Source organism: Podospora pseudocomata, chromosome 3 (genome assembly GCF_035222375.1).
Source record: "Podospora pseudocomata strain CBS 415.72m chromosome 3, whole genome shotgun sequence".
Classification (NCBI taxonomy): Eukaryota; Fungi; Ascomycota; class Sordariomycetes; order Sordariales; family Podosporaceae; genus Podospora; species Podospora pseudocomata.
This window is the reverse complement of record NC_085887.1, coordinates 1,817,828-1,835,453: the sequence shown is the minus strand read 5'-3', so window position 1 is coordinate 1,835,453 and position 17,626 is coordinate 1,817,828. Positions and strand designations below refer to the sequence as shown.

The 17,626-nt window shown below is 51.9% G+C and overlaps 4 protein-coding genes across 4 annotated transcripts; 2 read left to right on the top strand and 2 right to left on the bottom strand.

Moving 5' to 3' along the window:
- Nucleotides 1–905: 905 nt before the first annotated feature.
- QC762_305160 (uncharacterized protein) lies at nucleotides 906–3,293 on the bottom strand. The gene is made up of 2 exons (XM_062888813.1): nucleotides 2,116–3,293; nucleotides 906–2,051 (listed from the first exon to the last, which is right to left on the bottom strand). The coding sequence occupies exons 1-2, from the start codon at nucleotides 2,407–2,409 to the stop codon at nucleotides 1,218–1,220; spliced, it is 1,128 nt and encodes a 375-aa protein (XP_062744727.1). The 5' UTR covers nucleotides 2,410–3,293; the 3' UTR covers nucleotides 906–1,217.
- Nucleotides 3,294–3,818: 525 nt separating this feature from the next.
- On the top strand, nucleotides 3,819–5,299 carry QC762_305150 (uncharacterized protein; the record flags this gene model as incomplete). Its single annotated transcript, XM_062888812.1, has 2 exons — nucleotides 3,819–4,985; nucleotides 5,039–5,299. The coding sequence occupies 2 exons, from the start codon at nucleotides 3,819–3,821 to the stop codon at nucleotides 5,297–5,299; spliced, it is 1,428 nt and encodes a 475-aa protein (XP_062744726.1).
- A 6,409-nt stretch (nucleotides 5,300–11,708) lies between these two features.
- On the top strand, nucleotides 11,709–12,056 carry QC762_305145 (uncharacterized protein; the record flags this gene model as incomplete). The annotated part of the gene is made up of 1 exon (XM_062888811.1): nucleotides 11,709–12,056. One exon carries the CDS (start codon nucleotides 11,709–11,711, stop codon nucleotides 12,054–12,056), a length of 348 nt encoding a protein of 115 aa, XP_062744725.1.
- A 3,789-nt stretch (nucleotides 12,057–15,845) lies between these two features.
- Nucleotides 15,846–17,040, bottom strand: QC762_305140 (uncharacterized protein). The gene is made up of 2 exons (XM_062888810.1): nucleotides 16,364–17,040; nucleotides 15,846–16,290 (listed from the first exon to the last, which is right to left on the bottom strand). Exons 1-2 carry the CDS (start codon nucleotides 16,797–16,799, stop codon nucleotides 16,265–16,267), a joined length of 462 nt encoding a protein of 153 aa, XP_062744724.1. The 5' UTR covers nucleotides 16,800–17,040; the 3' UTR covers nucleotides 15,846–16,264.
- Between the last annotated feature and the right edge of the window lie 586 nt (nucleotides 17,041–17,626).

The following is a 17,626-nucleotide window of genomic DNA, read 5'->3' as shown; positions in this document are numbered from 1 at the left end:
CTCCAAAAAAAAAAACCCCACTCCACCCGTTCGTGGTGGGGCCCCGGCGCCAGTGACATGTAGGTTTGGGGCCATCTGCTGAGATCGTGTGACTTGTGGACTTGCTGCCAAACCGTTTTGACTTTTGTTCCTCAGACGGCACTATTCGTGTCAGTTGTCACTGGCAATCCCCTCAAATCCCATTCTCCGCCTTCCAACCCCCCCCCCTCCCTTTCTTCCATCCAAACTGGGTAAACTGGTGGCGTGTTTTTGCTCTTTTCTCTCCTACCACCCACCTCACATCACATTCCCACTTGATGCGGGGGACTTGAATGGATGCCCGCCGGCCGCCGTCTGTGTACATACATACATAGTACATCTCTTGTGCTTGGTAAATGCAACGCTGCAGTGCCTCCATCATCTGCAACTTGCCCTCTCGGCATGCGATCGAGACTACATTGGCCGGCCGCCCCGTTCAAGAGGTTGGGAACAAGCTTGGTCTAGAGCTGAAAGGTCCTTTTGCTTTCGGTACAGACCCTGAATTATATCCTCTTTTATAGACAGGGAAGAATTGATTATGTATATTTCTACCGTCCAAAGCGGTGTGTAGCTACCTCTGTGGCAGGTCTCAGCTCGGGTTATTTTGAAGAATAATCCCACCGTCCCTCCTCACAACACCGAGCTATTCCCACCTCCCACTCCCGCTGCGTAACACAAAGCAGGAGGGTCAAACTGTCCACCACCACTTTCCAAGCTGACAAACCTCCCGCTGTACCCATTTTGCCCCTCACCACCCATCCATCGCCTAACAAACGAGCCTGCATACCGACCTAGACCTTTGAGTGTAACCAATAATTCCCATGCTTGACAAACTGACAGATGACCACACCCATCCGCACTAGCCAAGACGCCGCCACCTCTGTAGTTTGTAGCGCGTCCTTGGGAATCCCAAATCGAGCATCTCCTGTGCATCTCCAGCAGGTTGTTTTGTTTTTGATCGATCCCGTAGCACACACAACCGAGCTGTCCGAGTGTTTTTGTATTCCGCTAGCTTCTGTAAGCACAACATGTTCGGGAAGCCCGTTCAAAATTGAAAACCTGTCTGGATCCTCCTGGCTTCCATCAACGCTTCCATCTCCTGTGAAACCATACCATATCTCCATTAATCATCAAACAAACCAAAAAGAATACACTCCACCCCCTCACCACCCCCTTACAAGACCCTGCAATCCATCAATCTACCTCCCCCCAATCCCAAACCCCCCCCTCCGCCCCTGCCCAGCCGTGACAACCCCCGACCTATCCCCCGGAAAACTCCTGCTGCTCAACAGCACCCCCTTCACCCTCCTGATATTCTCCTTCGCCCTCCTAATCTCATCATCCCTCTCCTGCCTCGCCCCGTACATGTTGTACCCCCCATACACCTCCCCACTCGTCTCCCTCGCCAAACCCTCCAAATCATCCCTCATCACCTCCAGCACCGTCTTCACATCCGCGTAACCCTCCGACTGGCTTGCCAACCCCTCATTAACTTGTCTCAAAGACTTGACCAGACCAGACAGACGTCTGGCCTGGTAATTCGTAGCCGTTTCTTTTGCGTTCCCAGGAAAGAGGGGAGTAGACAAGTTGAGGGAGGAGCGGGGTGTGTCTTCTGTCTGGATGCCAATGTCGCGGTGGAACAGCTCGGTTGGATCGTCATATTGGGATTGCATGTCTAGTGACTGACGAGGGGAGTGGTCCTGGTCGTGGGAGGGGTAGGTTGGGATTTGGGAAACGGTTTCTTCTAGCTTGGTGACCAATTTGGAGAGGTTATCATTCGCTGCTGTGGCGAGTTCAATCCTCGAGGCGGTGAGGGAGGTGACCATGGGTTCGAGGACAAACTTGGAGGTGCCGTAGATGAGGGTCGACAACCCCGTGAAGGCGTAGACTGTGTTGAGGAAGATGTTTGGGGTGATTAGGGGTGGGGGGCGGGAGGGGGTGGTGAGGAATTCGGGGTAGGTGACGATGGGGGGGCGGTCTTCTTTTGGGAGGACGGAGGTGGAGGTGGTTGGGCGTGGTTGTTGGTCGAGGTGCTGGGGGAGATGAAAAGGTTAGTTTGATATATGCTGGTAAGCAATATGGCAGAGAAAAACGTACTGGCGCATCTTGGGTAACTTCCTTTAGGAGGTCTTGAATATCACTATCCGACAGCCCTTTGCTCTTGAGAAACTCTGTTTTTTGTGCTGCGGTCGCCTTTTGGGTCTCGGTGTCTTTGAGAAAAATGCGCGCCTGCTCGAGGGTGGCTTCTCGCGTCTTCTCTGGCGCCGGCGCAGTGGAAGACTCAGCTTCGGTGTTTGTTGATGGCTCGATGTTTGTCGGGGGCGTCTCGAGCACGGCGGGCTCTGTGGCCGCGGGGACTTCTGGGTCTGGCTTCTTGTCGGCGTCGGTCATGCTGCTGGCTGTGGTGATGGCTGATACGAGTAAGAGGAACAGCCGGTGTGACGAGAGTCGAAAATAAAGAAAGATGGAAACCGACAGCCGTCATCAACAACAGCGTCACTTGGCCGTGAAATTGTTACCGAGGCTCGCCCAATTGCGCTGGTGCCGGGATGGGCCTGGTCTGGGCGCCTTGGACGTGACCCCACTCATAACAGCACCCAGCAACGGCCCCACAACTAGAGACGCCAAATTCTGGGGTCGTCTGCTGGGCCACGATCCACTATCCCACCGGCCATCAATCACGGTCAAGTGTTTGTATATCCTCAATTCGATTCGAGTCGAGTTCCATCTATCAGACAGAAGAAGAAGACGTCATTTTTTGCCGTGTTCTTTGCGGTGTATCATTTCGTTTATTCCGAGTGTACTTTTTGTCATTTTTGTACCATCACCTCATACTCTCTGCTGTGTCTTGCCTGACAGACATTTATGTGTTCCTGCCACTCACTGTGAGAGTGTCGCCATCGAACAACTGATCCACAAACACTCTGGTATGTCAATCGAGATTGAGTGCCCAGACGGTCCGTTGATGAAAGATGACGTCGACAGCCCAGAGAGCCACCATTGAGAAACAGTCTTGCTGATTACACCGCCGCCAGAACGCAGCAAACCGTTGAGATAGGTAGTCCGTCGCAAAACACCCAATGTGAGTGGTCTTTTTTGCGATTCAAGTGAGAGATGATGAGAATGTGGGTGGACGGTTGTGATGATGATGGTGGCGGTTGTGCCCCCTGAGAAACAGGACCGGCCTCAACTCTCTTCTCTCTGGGGTGATCTGTGATCTGCATCGCGCCTCCAGGGAGTGCGCGCGCGCGAGAGAGAGAGAGAGATGGGACGAGACGACCGACAGTTCGAAGTGCAGGCGGCGTCTGTCGGAGCCGGAGCCGGCAAACACCTTGTGAAACCTACTTTTTGACCAAGTGCAACGGTTGGAAAGAAGTACACACAGCTCCGCGAATGAATTGGGGAAGGCTCAAATTCCGGTCGAGAGCCTTTCTGGCCATTGGCACGCCCGCGCCCATCTCACACAGTCGCAAATCACACACCACACGCCGCCCACACACGGCAAGGCATAGGCAAGGCAAAGCAAGGCGAGGCAAGGCGAGACAAGCTTATTCGGACGACGTGCCTTGTTTCTCTCGCAACCTCCACACATCAATGCTACTATCCATAGGGCATTATCAGCCAACCGACCAACAAAGCCAGCCACCAGCCACATCATCAATTGTCAACATTCCTCATCTCTCACTCTCACTCTCGCTCTCACTCTCACTCTCGCCCTCACTCTCACTCTCACTCTCACTCTCACTCTCACTCTCACTCTTCACTCCCACGTTTCATCACCCACACGCATCATTTCCATCATGTCGTCCCGGCCGCGTCGCTCGGCCGCTCAGCGCGCCACCGTGAAAATCACTGACCTCGCCGACAGAGATAACAAGGATAACGAGCGCACCATGTCGTCACGCTCGTCCAACCGCCGCTCAGGAAACGGCATCGCCTCTGTGTCGCGGAGGCCCGGATCCTCCCCCACCGGTCCTGCAGATGCCGACCAGCATATCCACTTAACAGTCAAGACCTCATCTAGCAAGCTTCGCCAGGCCACCAGCGGGACAAGCAGCAACAACAACAATAACAACAACAACAGCAAACGGAAAGCTATCCCCAGCACCTCCACCACCCGGCCAGGATCTTCAGGAGGGAAACGGACCAGAGGAGGCGGAAATCGCTATGTTATCGAAAGTAGCGAGGGCGACGACGTAGATGAGGAGGAGGAAGACGAAGACGAGGAAGAGGAGGAGCCGAAACAGGAGATTGAAGTTAAGGGAAACAGCAACCGTTCCGGTCTCCGAAACGACCTAGAAGATGACGACGATGAGGAAGACGAAGAGGAGGAGGAAGAAGAAGAGGATGAAGATGAGGATATGGACGATGGGGATGACATGGACATTGATGCTGAAGGGGAAGAGGACGATGATGAGGATGTCGACATGTCTATTGCTCCTCCGCCGCCTGCTATCAAGGTCACCAAGCCTCAGAGGGGCGTGGCTGTCCCTGCCAGCAAGGCAAAGACCACGCCTGTCAAGGCTAAACCGGCTATTCACTACGCTGATGATGACGATGATGAGGAGCTTAGTGAGCTGGAGAGCGAGCCGGAGGATATCACCATGGGAGTTGATGCCGAGGAGGAGGAGGAGGAAGAGGAGGAGGAGGAGGAGGATGCTGAGGGGGAGGAGGAGGATATTGATGCCGAGGGAGAGGAGGAAATTGTGGTTGATGATGAGGATGCTGAAGGGGGGGAGGATGATGATCTGGACAGCGAGCTGGGGAGCAGAGGGGGGACACCAGATCTGTCAAAACTCACGGCCAGACAGAGGGCTAAGCTTGGAGAGGCATCTCACGAGTACCTTAAGCTGTCTGATGAAGTCCAAGCGAAGAAGGTTTTCACCGCCGAGGAGCTGTCCATGAGACGTGCCGAGATGGCCAGACGGAGACGGAATCTGAGCGAGAAACGGAATGAGGAGGTCAAGGTTTGTTTGCCTTTGTCTGTTTTACTGAGAACAAAACTAACATGGTGTCTTAGATGGAAACCATCAACAAGCTCCTCAAGAAGCAAGCGCCCAAGACAAACCGGAAGAATGCGCTTCTTGCCGCGGGTGGGTATGATACCCCGGATGGCACCGCCGAGGCTGCTCCCCGTGCTGATCCCATGTTTGTGAGGTGGGTCAACAACAAAGACGGAAGCAATGTGTCTGTTCCGGATGAGATGTTGGCTGGACCTGCCGGGAGGGTTTTCATCAAGGGTGGTTTGGCTTCGGGCAGGATGGTGGAGGAGGTCTCTTAGGATGAGGATTCCGATGGGACACTGATCATGAGGTTACGGGAAGGGAGGAGTACTGGGTTTGGTGGCGAACTGGTATGTTACACATAGAGTAAAAACAGGGCGTTTATTTCTATCCGGGTTGCAGCATCTCTGAAGGTCTCTTGACCATGCGTGACGGTGCGGGGGACGCTAATACCAGAGGACAAACACATCCCAAACAGACGGTGCATGGCAGATGGAAACGCTCGATGCAGCTGCTTTATGCTTGCGAACACATGCATAGCCCAAACGGAGGTTTTCTTTCAAGACAAGCACCAACGATGGCGCCAGCAGTTATGGCCTGGTGAGGAGGGGGAAAGGGTAAATGATGGGTATAATAGGCCTGGGACATTCACAGCTAGAAGTTTTCATTCCCAACATCAGTCTCATCTTTACGTTCACATTGTCTTCAGCATCATTTTCCTGCTTCTGAGCATTTGTGTTCAAGGCCTGACGTCTGCTCTCACGTTAAGACAGACAGACAGACAGAAGGGTATATATATATATATATATATCTCAATTTCTATCACCAACAATTGCTTTCATCGTGATAGCAAAAACCTCTTTCCTTTCTTTCACCTTCTCACCTTGACCAGCATTCACCTACCTACCTTGGGCACCACAGACCGCGTCCAAGCCCCGAGACCGTTTCCTGGCTCTCGCCTGGCTTGGGACTGGCTGGGCGGCCACACAAGTAACATGCTCGGGCTGGGGGCTTGTCTTGGGGTGAACCGGAATGTCGGGGTCGAGTATTGTGCTCGGTAATATTCACCGAGGTTGGTTGTGTTGGTGGGATGAGTGGTGGTAATGGGTTTAAGGATCTTTTCTGGCAAAACCGACTTTACGGTGAAATCAGTTGCGTGGTTCGCGTCGCTGTCGTGTGGTGGAATTAGCTCCAGGGGTGCATGGTTCCAGGAGGCCTTTATCAGAATTGCAGCCCTTGCCTGGAGGTGCTGACGTTTTCCTTGACTTACCTGATCATTGCCAGCCGGGTCATGCTGACGGAGAACCTGTGGAGAGAAAAGGAGGGATTGGTGATTGAGTGTCTGGTGGGTACGCCAGCATCAGTCAAGGGCTTAAGGGCTGTGATGATACAAAGCACCCAAGATCAACAGTTCTGGATCACTGTAACCTTCCACTAGTCAACACATCCCATCCATCTTTCTGTGAGGAGCCACCGGACGGCGACTATCACTCATCTATGCTGCTCCTTCACATCACCATCAGCGGTACTCACCGGCATATCAACCTTCAAAAACCCAACTGTACCCTCAGCTATCGCCGTTACCAACCAACCTAGGCACTCGAGTGGAAGGAGTCTATTCTTGGAGGCCGAACGCCCCAACAAAGGTTGTGGGAAAACTGCTCACTCTGGATAAAAGTCTTTTCATTTCTGTACGCAGCAAGCCAGCCCTCGACGGGCGGTTCCATGCGTGTTAAGTTGACCAGGAGCTTGGTGCCTTTGATCGCGGGCGGGGTCCTTGCGGGAGGGATTACTGTTTTGCTTTCATGGCTGCCTTCACTCTTTTCTCTTCCACCACCTCTACCATCTCCCACAGGTGATGATCCCTCTAAACCTCGCCTCAGTTTTGGTGTCGATTACATCATTCACCTACCCCAGTGGCCATTGACAGGGAGTTAGCCAAGAGCAATGCAGATTCCCGGCCAGGATGATTGCTGAGAGAATCGTTTGAGAGCCAGAGTTTGACGAGAAATACCGAGCACTTGAATGGGGCAGTATCAAAGCCCCCCATTATCTTCTGTATACCGAAGCATGGCATTTCCTCATCAGCACTAAGGAGAGTACACGCATCCACAGAGACTGGTTGACGAAACGGCCACTGGTAGTACAAGTACAGCGGTGCCTCGTTCTCAGCGATTTCGACTGTCTTTACCTATATACCCCTTATTTCACAAAACGCCCAACGGCAATGACCGGGCACCCACCAGCACTAGAGGATTGTGCTGCACCCATCAGAGCATCTGGGACGAGATAAGCGGAGGTTCTCACCCCGATCCCCGATATAGTCTCTGTCGGAGAGGTCTCGGTCTACCACTGGATCAACACCTAGGCAGACGATGCGTTGCCAGGATGCGGTTGTGCCCCCAGAAATCCCCCTACCTGGCTGGCCAGGTGTCTGTACCGCAACGTCCAAGACCACGAAGGTCGAGGAGCTGGATTCCTGCTGCAGGCTCACGATTGTTGTTCCGTGCTGGGGCTGACCCGAGCTACCGGATACAGTGTAGACTCAGACTTTCCAGTCTGATCAGTTCCATATTTGCCGTGGTCCAACATTCCAGGAGGGGTTCGATGTTCACCACTACCATCGACCCCGAAATGGCTCTCTCCAAAGCAGCCGTCTAGCCCTGTTGTCCCAGACCGGTATCAGTCCATTGCCACCCACGCAAGACCCTGGCTCCCAAGTGGAAGCCAACGATCCAGATATTCAGATTCCCAAGTCACCGGTACAAGGACCCCGAGCCCAAGGTGCAGGGCCAACTGCCTAATCAAGGGTCACCATCGGCTGGTCCATATGAGCACCAACGACATGATCGCCGCCTGCAACGGCCGTCTGAGCTATGACCCACCAGCCTCCTGTGGTCGAAAATAGCGGAGAAGCCACGGAAAACACCATCGCAAGACAGCGCTGGGGAGGGCCTGCGTGAGACAGACATTGACGTCAGAAGGTGGTCGGCCAGGGGGATCGGCAGAGGTAGTGAAGCGGAGGTGTTTGTCACCTAGCCACCTTACCTCTCAGTGATGTGGCTCGGGATTGTCCAGGATGGTCATACTGGGAATGGAGAGGTTGGGGATTTTCTGGCTTGGGAGGATGTCGCACCGGAGGGGATTGAGCATGGAGGCGATATGAGGATTCGGTCTTGGGATGGGGGGATTTTGGGATTACTGATGTGTTTATGGGGGGGGAATGATATCAACGGCGGTGTCTTTCTTGGCTCGAGTCGAGTGAGACCTTTGTGGGTGGGTTAGCCTCGATGGAGGTTCGAGATGAAGGTGGATATGTCGGCGGAAGTGAAAAATAGGGATGAGGGCTGGGTGTGGGGATGAGGACGATGAGGGTGATCAATGGATCGCCCGTCACTTCCAGACCAAGGGGTGGAACCTTGGAGAGTTGAAGGGATATGATAGGGTCTAGGGCGCGGCAGCGGTGGTGTGGGAAATGGTAAAGGCTGGGGGGGCGGTATCGTGGTTTGAAAGATGTACCGTGTTGCTTGCCTCTTATAAATTTTGCGCTTCTTTTACTCTTTTTGCTATGTATGACTTTCACTCCCAAGCTCCCACATCGCTTTGTCAGTGTTGATGTTTATAGGTAGCAGCCCGGCCAGTCAGGGCTTTGGTTTGAATGAGAATCTCGGTCTTACGTATCACGTATCATCCGCTTTCAAGATAAATTGAGGTCACGGGGAAAGATGGATACGGCTAGAACGGGCGGGAAGATTATGATACATGTTGGCGCATATTCTCCAGCGACAGTATCTCTCCTAGTCATACTCAGGCAACAAGTCACGATATTCCTGCCTCCGACCACCATCCCAAGACGGTGGAGTCAAAGTTAAACTTCCTGCTCTACCGCCCGTGCCCTGCATAACAATACGTTCATTTCTCATGTTCATAGTATTAATATACAAATGGCGGTACAACGAACTAACCTTTCCCTATCCCACGCCACGCGACACGTCAATGATATACTCGGCGTGTCTCTTACCAGTATAACAGACAGATAAGATAGCTTATCTCTGTCCATTTTTTTATCCAGTCTTCTAACTTGCTCCTAAAAAAGCCCTATTGGGCCAGTGAGTCACGAGGAGGTTTTGCCGATTTCTTTCTTAATCCTGCCTGAAAAGTAAGGTCTGGAAAGGGTTTGCGAAGAAGGAATAACTGCTTCTTTTTCCAAGTTAGGGGGTGACTTGTAGGTCTTGGCATGGAGCTTGCAGAAGGGGATGTTGAGGTGATGTGTTGATGTCTTTGGTTGTATTTTCAATGATCTATAGATCATGAAGATGGAAGATAACGAGATGCGGAAAACGGTAGGAGGCAGCGATCTATCTGTATTTTGTATAGCCTCATTTATGTATATCAGGGGGTGGCTGGTGGATAACACCACATGTAAATATTACCCCTGAAAGACAAGACGTCATGACTTCAACATTGGCGACTGCTCTTACTGAGTCGACGTATAAGTTGCAAGTGCCGCCGCCATCATCGACTGTCGTCGTCAGGACACAGTGCGTGCAGAGCTCATGTCGACGCGTGCAAATCTTGAAATTTGCAAGCAGAGAGAGACCCGCCCTGCCTTCAACTATTTACTGTGCCTCCCCCTCTCACTTTTTCTCTCCTCTGCTGCCTTTTTTTCTGCTTTTACTCGGGCATGGACAACAGCTGCGATTGGATTTTTTCTTCTTTTCTATCACCACAGTCGAGTAAGTCTACGACATTAGCAACACATGACATGAGCCATATCTAACTGTGTACCTCACAGTCTTACAGTCACAATCATGTCTTCCTCTTCCCAAGCTGCCCCTGCGGTCGATGCTGAGCATGTCGGTTCTGGCAAGTCACGATGTTCCCCTTTCCACAAGCGCGCTTGACAGTTCCTATGCATCTCAAGATCACAAATCACTACTCATTGCCGTCGTTTAGTCGCGTGTCTGAGTGTGATTGGGGCTTTTAAAGGTCTGTGATCGAGGCTTTGGCAATTTCATTGCACGCCTAGACGTGCGACTCCGACCTCGATCTTGAATGCCTTTCCCCCAGACAAGTCGACTGTGGACTTGATATTTACGCTGTTCATTGTCATGGCGCCACCAGAACGTTCATGTCCTCCCCGCGTCCCGTCTCTCCTCTTGAGCGACGATGTGCTAAGGCTCACCCGCACTTCCGTTGCGCGTTTAACCAACCCTCAGCATAAGACAGACGGGTTGCCACTTGCACCAATGCCACTGCGCAACAGAGCCGCTGAAGTCTACTGGGATATCTTTACAAAGTCCTGGAGGAAGGAGGCCGAGAATTACGCCGACTTCGAGACGGCTTCACGACTTGTCAATTCCGGCGAACAATCATGTTCTCACAAGAAGTGGTTGAGAACTTGTGAAAAGAGATGGACTGAGCACCACTTTCGAACAAGGACAAGGCTGCGACATCACAGGCCTATCGCTCTTTTGGAGAACTATTGAAGACGGAAACTTATTTGATTCGCTTCATCTCTGAGCGCGATGACGTCTTACCCCGTCAAGGAGACCTGAAGTGCCTAATTCACCATGCTACCAAGAGAGGCTTCCGAGGTCTCATCGACCTGTGGAACAACCGGGACAACTGGGCCCAAAAGGCCAAGACGGTGAATCAGCGAACCGTTGCAACCACAATGCCCAGCCATGTTCAACCAGCCGGTGGGAGCCTTGCTACAGTAGAGCCCTAGAATGGTCCTACTGCGGGACCTCTCCCCCCAACAACAAAAGAAAGCCATCTACACCAGCCTCCACAGACGCCGACCCGACTCGAAGGGCTGGAGGTCATCAGTTTCAAGCTGAGGACCCCACCTTCACTCGGCGCAGCCAACTCCCATTTCCCCAAACAATCTTCAACAGCAGGGTGGTTTGGTCCCAGGTATTCCGCAACACATACCCATTGGCCGCAATATTGTCTCCCCTACTACCGCTATAACTAGAGAGCCCTAGAACGGCTCCCCACTAGTCGACAGAGCAACTCCGCGATCCGAATCAGCACCACTCAGCCGCAAAGGAACTAAGCGGCGTCTTACCAAGGAAGAGTCCGAACAGTCCCCTGGAATTGCATCCGAGTTGGATTTTACTGGAATGTCCCCGGATGAGATAAAGGCTGCCAAGAAACAAGCGAGGGAACAGAGGAGGCCATTCACGGACTACCATCGAAACAAGCAGATCAAGGCAGGGAGGGGTGTGGAAGCCACAGAGAGGGGGTGCGAGACGGAGGGGAGCTCCAAGGACACCCAACAACACCCCGGCAGCCTCTCCGGTCGACGATGCGCATGGCCACAACGGTGTAGCGAGGGCCGCCCCCGATCAGGTTGTGCAGAATGATGGAAATAGGATGGTCATAATCCAGATCACTCCCACATGATCCCTCGCATGAACTGGCACCGGCCCGAAGAGCAGCCCGAGAGCAACGTCGATGATCACCTCGATCACCCACTTCCAGCAACAAGATCAAGGCCAGGATCAAGCTCAGGGTGAAGGTCAGATCCTAGCCGAAAACAGAGTCGAGGGTGGACAGGAGACTGGCGGATTTCTCGGCGATGGTGGGCCCCCGTTGGGACTCTGGCCTTGATAACGGCATCAACATGGAGGATATCCTCAAGGACGTCAACGTGGACGATATCCGCAAGGTCACACCAATATGGATGAGATCTTCAAGAACATTAACATGGACGAGATCCTCAAGGGCATCCCCGGAATCCACGACCAGGTTCAAGGTCAGATAGCCCAAGCCGACAATAACGTCGAAGGCGAACAGGAGGCAGGCGGGCTGAACGGCAGTGATGTCCTCCCTTGGAACTTGGGCATTGACGACCCCCTCAACATGGACGATATGCTCAAGGATATCTCCGGCACCCCCGAACAGGCTCAAGGCCAGATGGAAGCCGAGAGATGGAAGCCAAGGATACAGCCGGGGGACAAGAGGAGAGAGGCGGAGTGGCCCATATGGATTCCCTCCCTTAGGACCCAGATTTTGACAACATGGTAAATCTATCGAATATCCTTGACATCATCCCGGGGTCTCCAGATGCGGCGCCCGGTGACTGGCTTTCTGAAAATGGTCTTTGAGGTATTTGAAAAGGGGGGGGGGGAAGAAAGAGGATCAAGAAAGCGAAAGGGTTATTAGGGGCGGGGAATTTGTGTTGTCTGGAGGCTTTTATGGGAATCTTTTAAGGAGGGCTTTTACCGGGGATCTTTTATTGGGCGGGGGGCTTTTATTAGGGTTTTTTTATGGGGGTTTCCATGGTTTTTCATGGGCGGTTTCACGGTTTTTTATGGGGTCTTCATGGTTTTTTGTGGGGGTTTGCGGCTACGTATTTCATTTCCTGATACCTTGTATGATAGTGTAACTATACAAAACCAAACCTTGAGATACTTTGAATATGTCTTTGTGTCTGAATGTCGGAGCTGGACGTTTGCACTCTTCAAATAGAGATAGGCGATGCAATCAATTCTCGAGGCGGTGGAAAGTCATCTTATATCTATCCTTTCTCAGAGAGCAGTTGGTATTATTGAAATACTCACCTCAAGACAAGCCCTCAAGGTATTGTCATGTTCCATGTGTTGACCGTCTTAAAATAACAATACCGTCAAAGGTATGATACAAGTCATTGCTACACTAGAATACATTTAATAAAAGAGTTCCTAAAACTCCTAAGAATTCACCGATGTGTTAAACCTATGTCGGTCTAAATTCCACCCTTGCCCTCTCCCTCTTACACCAACATTACCCTGTCTCATCATCCCCCGTCCAAGACCTTAATGGCAATGCAGGGGCGTCAGATATCCTCAAAATCACGCAGGGTCGACGACAACGAGATATTCTCATGATTGAAAAGCTGGCCGTTATCCTCGTTCGGACAATGATACTCGCCTATATCATGATTCTCAATCTCATTGGCGACTCCATCGACGTTGGCTTCGAGCACTTGATTCGCCTCCTCGTGATTCCCGGCGTTATTCTCAATCTCAGCTCCATCATCGTTGCCCTCCAAGCACGGAACTGCCTCCTCGTTGTTCTGACCGTCATTCTGAGTCTCGACTTCGTTCTGCCCCTCTTGGGCCACTTTCCTAATCGTGCAGTTCCCATTATTGAACCACAGGTCAATGAAGGTAGGTTGGGATGGCCGAGTGGGATTCTTATGGAAGTTGAGGGTAGTTCAACATTTTGATTACAAGGAGGGAAGCTATTTTGTGTCTCTCCTGCGCAGGGAGCCGTTGGTGTTATTAACATAGTATCCGAATCGGTCCACAAAATGGAAGTTGTGAAAGGTATCGTCAGGCTCTATATATTAACCTTTTAAACAAGAACATAATCAAGGATATGAGTAGGACTTGTTATTACACTATACAATACAACCAACAGAGTTCTTAAAACTGCCTATCTGTATAAAAACCATTCTTCCCCTCACTTGTCTTACACCACCATGACATTGATATGCTGCTCAACTCCGTCACTCCCCTCCTCGATCCGATTCTCAGCCTCGTTCTGCGCCCCATCTGCCTGCACAATCTCATCCCCATTATTGTCCTGAACAGCGACAGGAGCAACATCTGGAGCGTTCCTTCTGGCATTCTTCTTCCTCTCCCTCCTTGGCTGACCGGCCTTCCTCTTCAAGCTGAGATGGTGGTCCCCCCACCGCTTCCGCCGTGGACGCGGCGGCCGCCCAGGCCATCTTCCAGAATAGTCTAGCTCGCTGGTGGTAGGTGGCAGATTGTCAACCTCTTCTTGCGTGAGTCTCTTTCTCTTCTGCTTTGGGCGAGCAGCGGCTGGGGCTGGAGCGGGAATTGCAAGGGCAAGTTGGGCGTTGAGCAGGCTCTTGATTGAGAGCTGGTGGTTGAATAGTGGCGGGGGATTGGGCATTGACAGGCTCTTGAAGCTGAGGGCTCGCTACATGAGCGGCGGGTTCGTTCACAGGAGCGGGCGGGAAGCCAGGAGCTGGGATGAGGCCAGGCGCAGGCTGAAAGTTGAAGGCGAGGGTCGGGTCAAAGTTGAAGGCGGGGGGAAGTTGAAGGTGAAGAACAGGCGCAACAGGGACGAAGCCGGGCGCGAGTTCCGGGTTGGGAATGAAGGGATAACCGGGCTGGAAGGTCGGGTTGTTTCCGGGTAAGGGCATGGAAGCGGGTATAGGAGCGGCAAAGTTAAAGTCATTTTGCGCATCAGGAAAGGTCGTTCTGGTACTGTTCCTGAACTGGAGCATCGTAGTGATTGGCCTGCTGGACCTCGCCGTCTACAAATGTGAGAAATGTACCGTCATTGATAGTACTGTCGAATAATGTTAGTTTACTTGCTCAAGTCGATTTATCTCATCGTTTGATTGTGAGGCGTGAAAGGTTGCCAGATTGACACTGTGAGAAAGTCGATTGGGTGATCGCTTGACCACAGAAGCTTAAGAAAGAAAAACCTTCTCATCTTCGCGAGTTTCAAGAATGGAATCGTATGGAGAGAGGGTAGAAGACTTACTTGGGATCGCCAGCCGCCTCATCCATGGGGAACTGAACCCCCAACTGGTCGTTCAACTACGGAAGATCGTTATTGGGGACTTCCGGGTTCATCTTGAGCTATTTTTCCTTGGAAAGTCGAGCAGTCGATATCAAAAGATGAAATATTGTGATGAAGGAAGGGTGAATAGTAGGCTTCTGCTTGTGCTCTGTGGAGGATGGCCAACACGGATTGATGGGTGAAGATCTCCCATATCAGTGTGGTCGGCCTGAGGGGAGAGAGAGAGAGTAAAATTCGACTGGACAAAATAAAGCAGCAGAAAAGTATGTGGGTGCCAGAGCAATCACCAGCGGCCTCGAAAGTCAGACCCAAAAAGTTGGCAGCGCGTCTCCGGGAGCAGAGCTCCCTATCCACAGTTGAACAGTAGGTTGTAGCGGAGCATTCGCGTCCATACGCGTCCATACAAGTTACCACATCAGCATAATATCTATAAGACCCCCTTCCATGATCAATCTGGCGGTGATGTTTCTGTGACCAACCATGCAGCTGGGCACTTGCCAATCCTCGCCGAACGCAAAATCCTTTCTGAACCTCTCCCAACTGCATAACACTCTCATTCCCATGGCCACTCCCTAAACCTCTGCGCTGCTCAAGCTATCCTGAGGTCCACGACATAAAATAATACCACTGCTGTCCCAATCTATCGATGTTAAGAAGGTGGTACTTACAGGCAAAAGCAACGTGCTGTTGACACGGCAAAGTTATAGTCAATTCCCATCAACACATACAGAATGCTGTATACTATATATATATATATATATATCACAACCTCTGCTTAATCAGCAAAACAAAACGCCTCTTCTCCCCACACCGATCAACATCGTTGCCCCATACGACCCTCTCTCTTTCCAATTAGAAAGATAACATTTCATATCGGTGGGGGAATTTTCAGACACGCCGTGATTGCTACTCGCCTACGTGTGGTTTCAAAACCGGTGTCGGCGTATCGCGGCAACAAAATCAGGTGACACATGTATAAGAGAAAGAGAAATTCTAGGGGGGGGCATTACCCCCATACCTCAACATACCTTTCCCATCCCACCCATTCATTTCCATTATCATCAACATCGCGGTGCATATTCTACCTTATAAATTACAGTGTATATTTATGCTTGGAAGTGCTGTGGCTAATATACTGCCGTAGTGTTAATGCCCGATGCCCACGCGCCAATGCAAGCCTTCAGCCTCACACCACCATACCCAGGGCTTCAGTTGCCAGGCCTTCCGCAAAGGCCTCAATTGCAAAGCCCTCCGCAAAGGCTTCAATTACAAGGCTTTAATTGCAAAGGTGTAAGCGTTGATGTAGTTGATGATGTCTAAGGCTCAGGGACTATATACAACCCTAACCCCATGGGTGGTAATATCCCCCTAGAAAAAAGGTATTGGCCCCCTAGAATTTCTCAAAGGAAAAGACCCCTCAACTATCCCTGAATGGAAATAGCATCCCACACTTCCGGTGCCAGTCTAGGACACAAAAAGTCTCGTCTCAAAATCTCCGCCTCTGTGACCCCACAAACCCTTGCTTGGTACGTGTGAACAACACTCAGCAAAAACAAAACGCCCCGTCCCAATGTCTTCTCTTCCATCCTTGACCACACGATACAAACATCCACAGTCCCCACAGTTCTTGGCAAACCCTCTTCCCCTACTCCATAGCCTCGTTCGGGGCAGCCATCCTCCTTTGAAAGACCTCCTCAGACATAAACTCGGGATGAGTACCCTATCGGATTGGTTCAACTTCCTTGCTCGAAATCAGGAGCTGAGTGTAATCCTTCTCAGGTAAAACGACTTACACCTGGTGAGATCTAATCTCCGCACAACAGCCTCTGCTTCCTCGTCTGGATCAATCCGGCGCACAGCATGCCCAACACCCTCTTCACCCCGCAGATTCCTCTCCAACGCCGCATGACCCTCTCGAGGCATCTCAGGTTCGTCAATCAAGTCCTGACCGGCTCGCTGCTCATGGCCTCCTTCCTCACTGCCTCCAGCCGCCTCTTCTTCCGCTTTCTCGGCCTTCCATCGAGTGAATTCCTTCAGGAAGTCACTGACGGAAACAGTTTGCTCCCTTCTTCTTGCATCCATCTCCTCCTCCTGCGCGATCATCTCTTTCTCCTTCGCGGCCAGCACTTCCTTCACTTCCTTTGCTTCCTTCAGTTCCTCTAGTGACATTCGGCTAGAGTCAATCTTTGTGGCCTTCGGCCGGGAGTTGCGAGCTTGTTCCGCTGCCATCTTAGTTCGAGTTCTTTCTTTCTTCCAGGAGGGGAGGCGTGGAGCCGTTCTAGGACTGCGGCGAGAGTCAGTGGGACACCTCGCAGAGGGCGGGCATTGTAAGGGTTTGTTAGGTTGATGCAAGGACGGCACCGGGATTGATTGAATCAAGGCAGGTGTATGAGCACCTCTAGGGGTAGAGAGGCGCCTGATACGGGGCTTGCCCAGTCGATGGGAACTCAATTGTAAGAAATGGTTCAATCGACTGACAAAGAGAGGAAAAGAAAGAAGGTCCGCTGAATGGGAGCCGACTCCCTTAAATACATGCGGAAAGGAATGAAAACCTTGACGGAGCACCGGCCCGTGGAAAAGCCACCCGGAAAGCAAAACCCCTTAGATGGCGTCATGCCCTAACCTTATACCACCCAAGGCCCTTGGCCCATAACAGCCACCGCCGCGGGTGAACTTGAGCTGAACAGTGGGCTCGATCCCAGGGGGGCGGCTCTCCGAGGTGAAAGGTGTATTCTCGCTGAGCTGTAAGACGACGAGGCTACATGGGGATGCTCGACACCTGAAGGGACAACAGGGAACATGCCCTGCAAAACACTCGCGCTGCATGGGATAGCAGCAGCAAAGCTTTCCCAGCAAGCGGGGTGGCTTGAATCATAATTGAAGGAGGAAGCGCTCCCATTTGCCTATTCCAACTTCCCCCACTGTTCCCGCGGGATACACGGTCTGTCGAACCCAGCTCAAATCCCCCTCTGTCAGGTCCTGGTTTCGGTGCAGGTCATCAGATGAATCAGCTCCCTTTATGTCTCATTGGCCCTCTTCTACCACTTGTCTCAAAC

Bases quoted from the DNA above. Each gene is read 5' to 3' on its own strand.
- QC762_305160 (XM_062888813.1), bottom strand. From the start codon at position 2,409: ATGACCGACGCCGACAAGAAGCCAGACCCAGAAGTCCCCGCGGCCACA. The intron at 2,052-2,115 runs GTACGTTTTTCT...CATCTCCCCCAG, and splicing joins AAGTTACCCAAGATGCGCCA to CACCTCGACCAACAACCACG.
- QC762_305140 (XM_062888810.1), bottom strand. From the start codon at position 16,799: ATGGCAGCGGAACAAGCTCGCAACTCCCGGCCGAAGGCCACAAAGATT. The intron at 16,291-16,363 runs GTAAGTCGTTTT...CCAATCCGATAG, and splicing joins GAGATTAGATCTCACCAGGT to GGTACTCATCCCGAGTTTAT.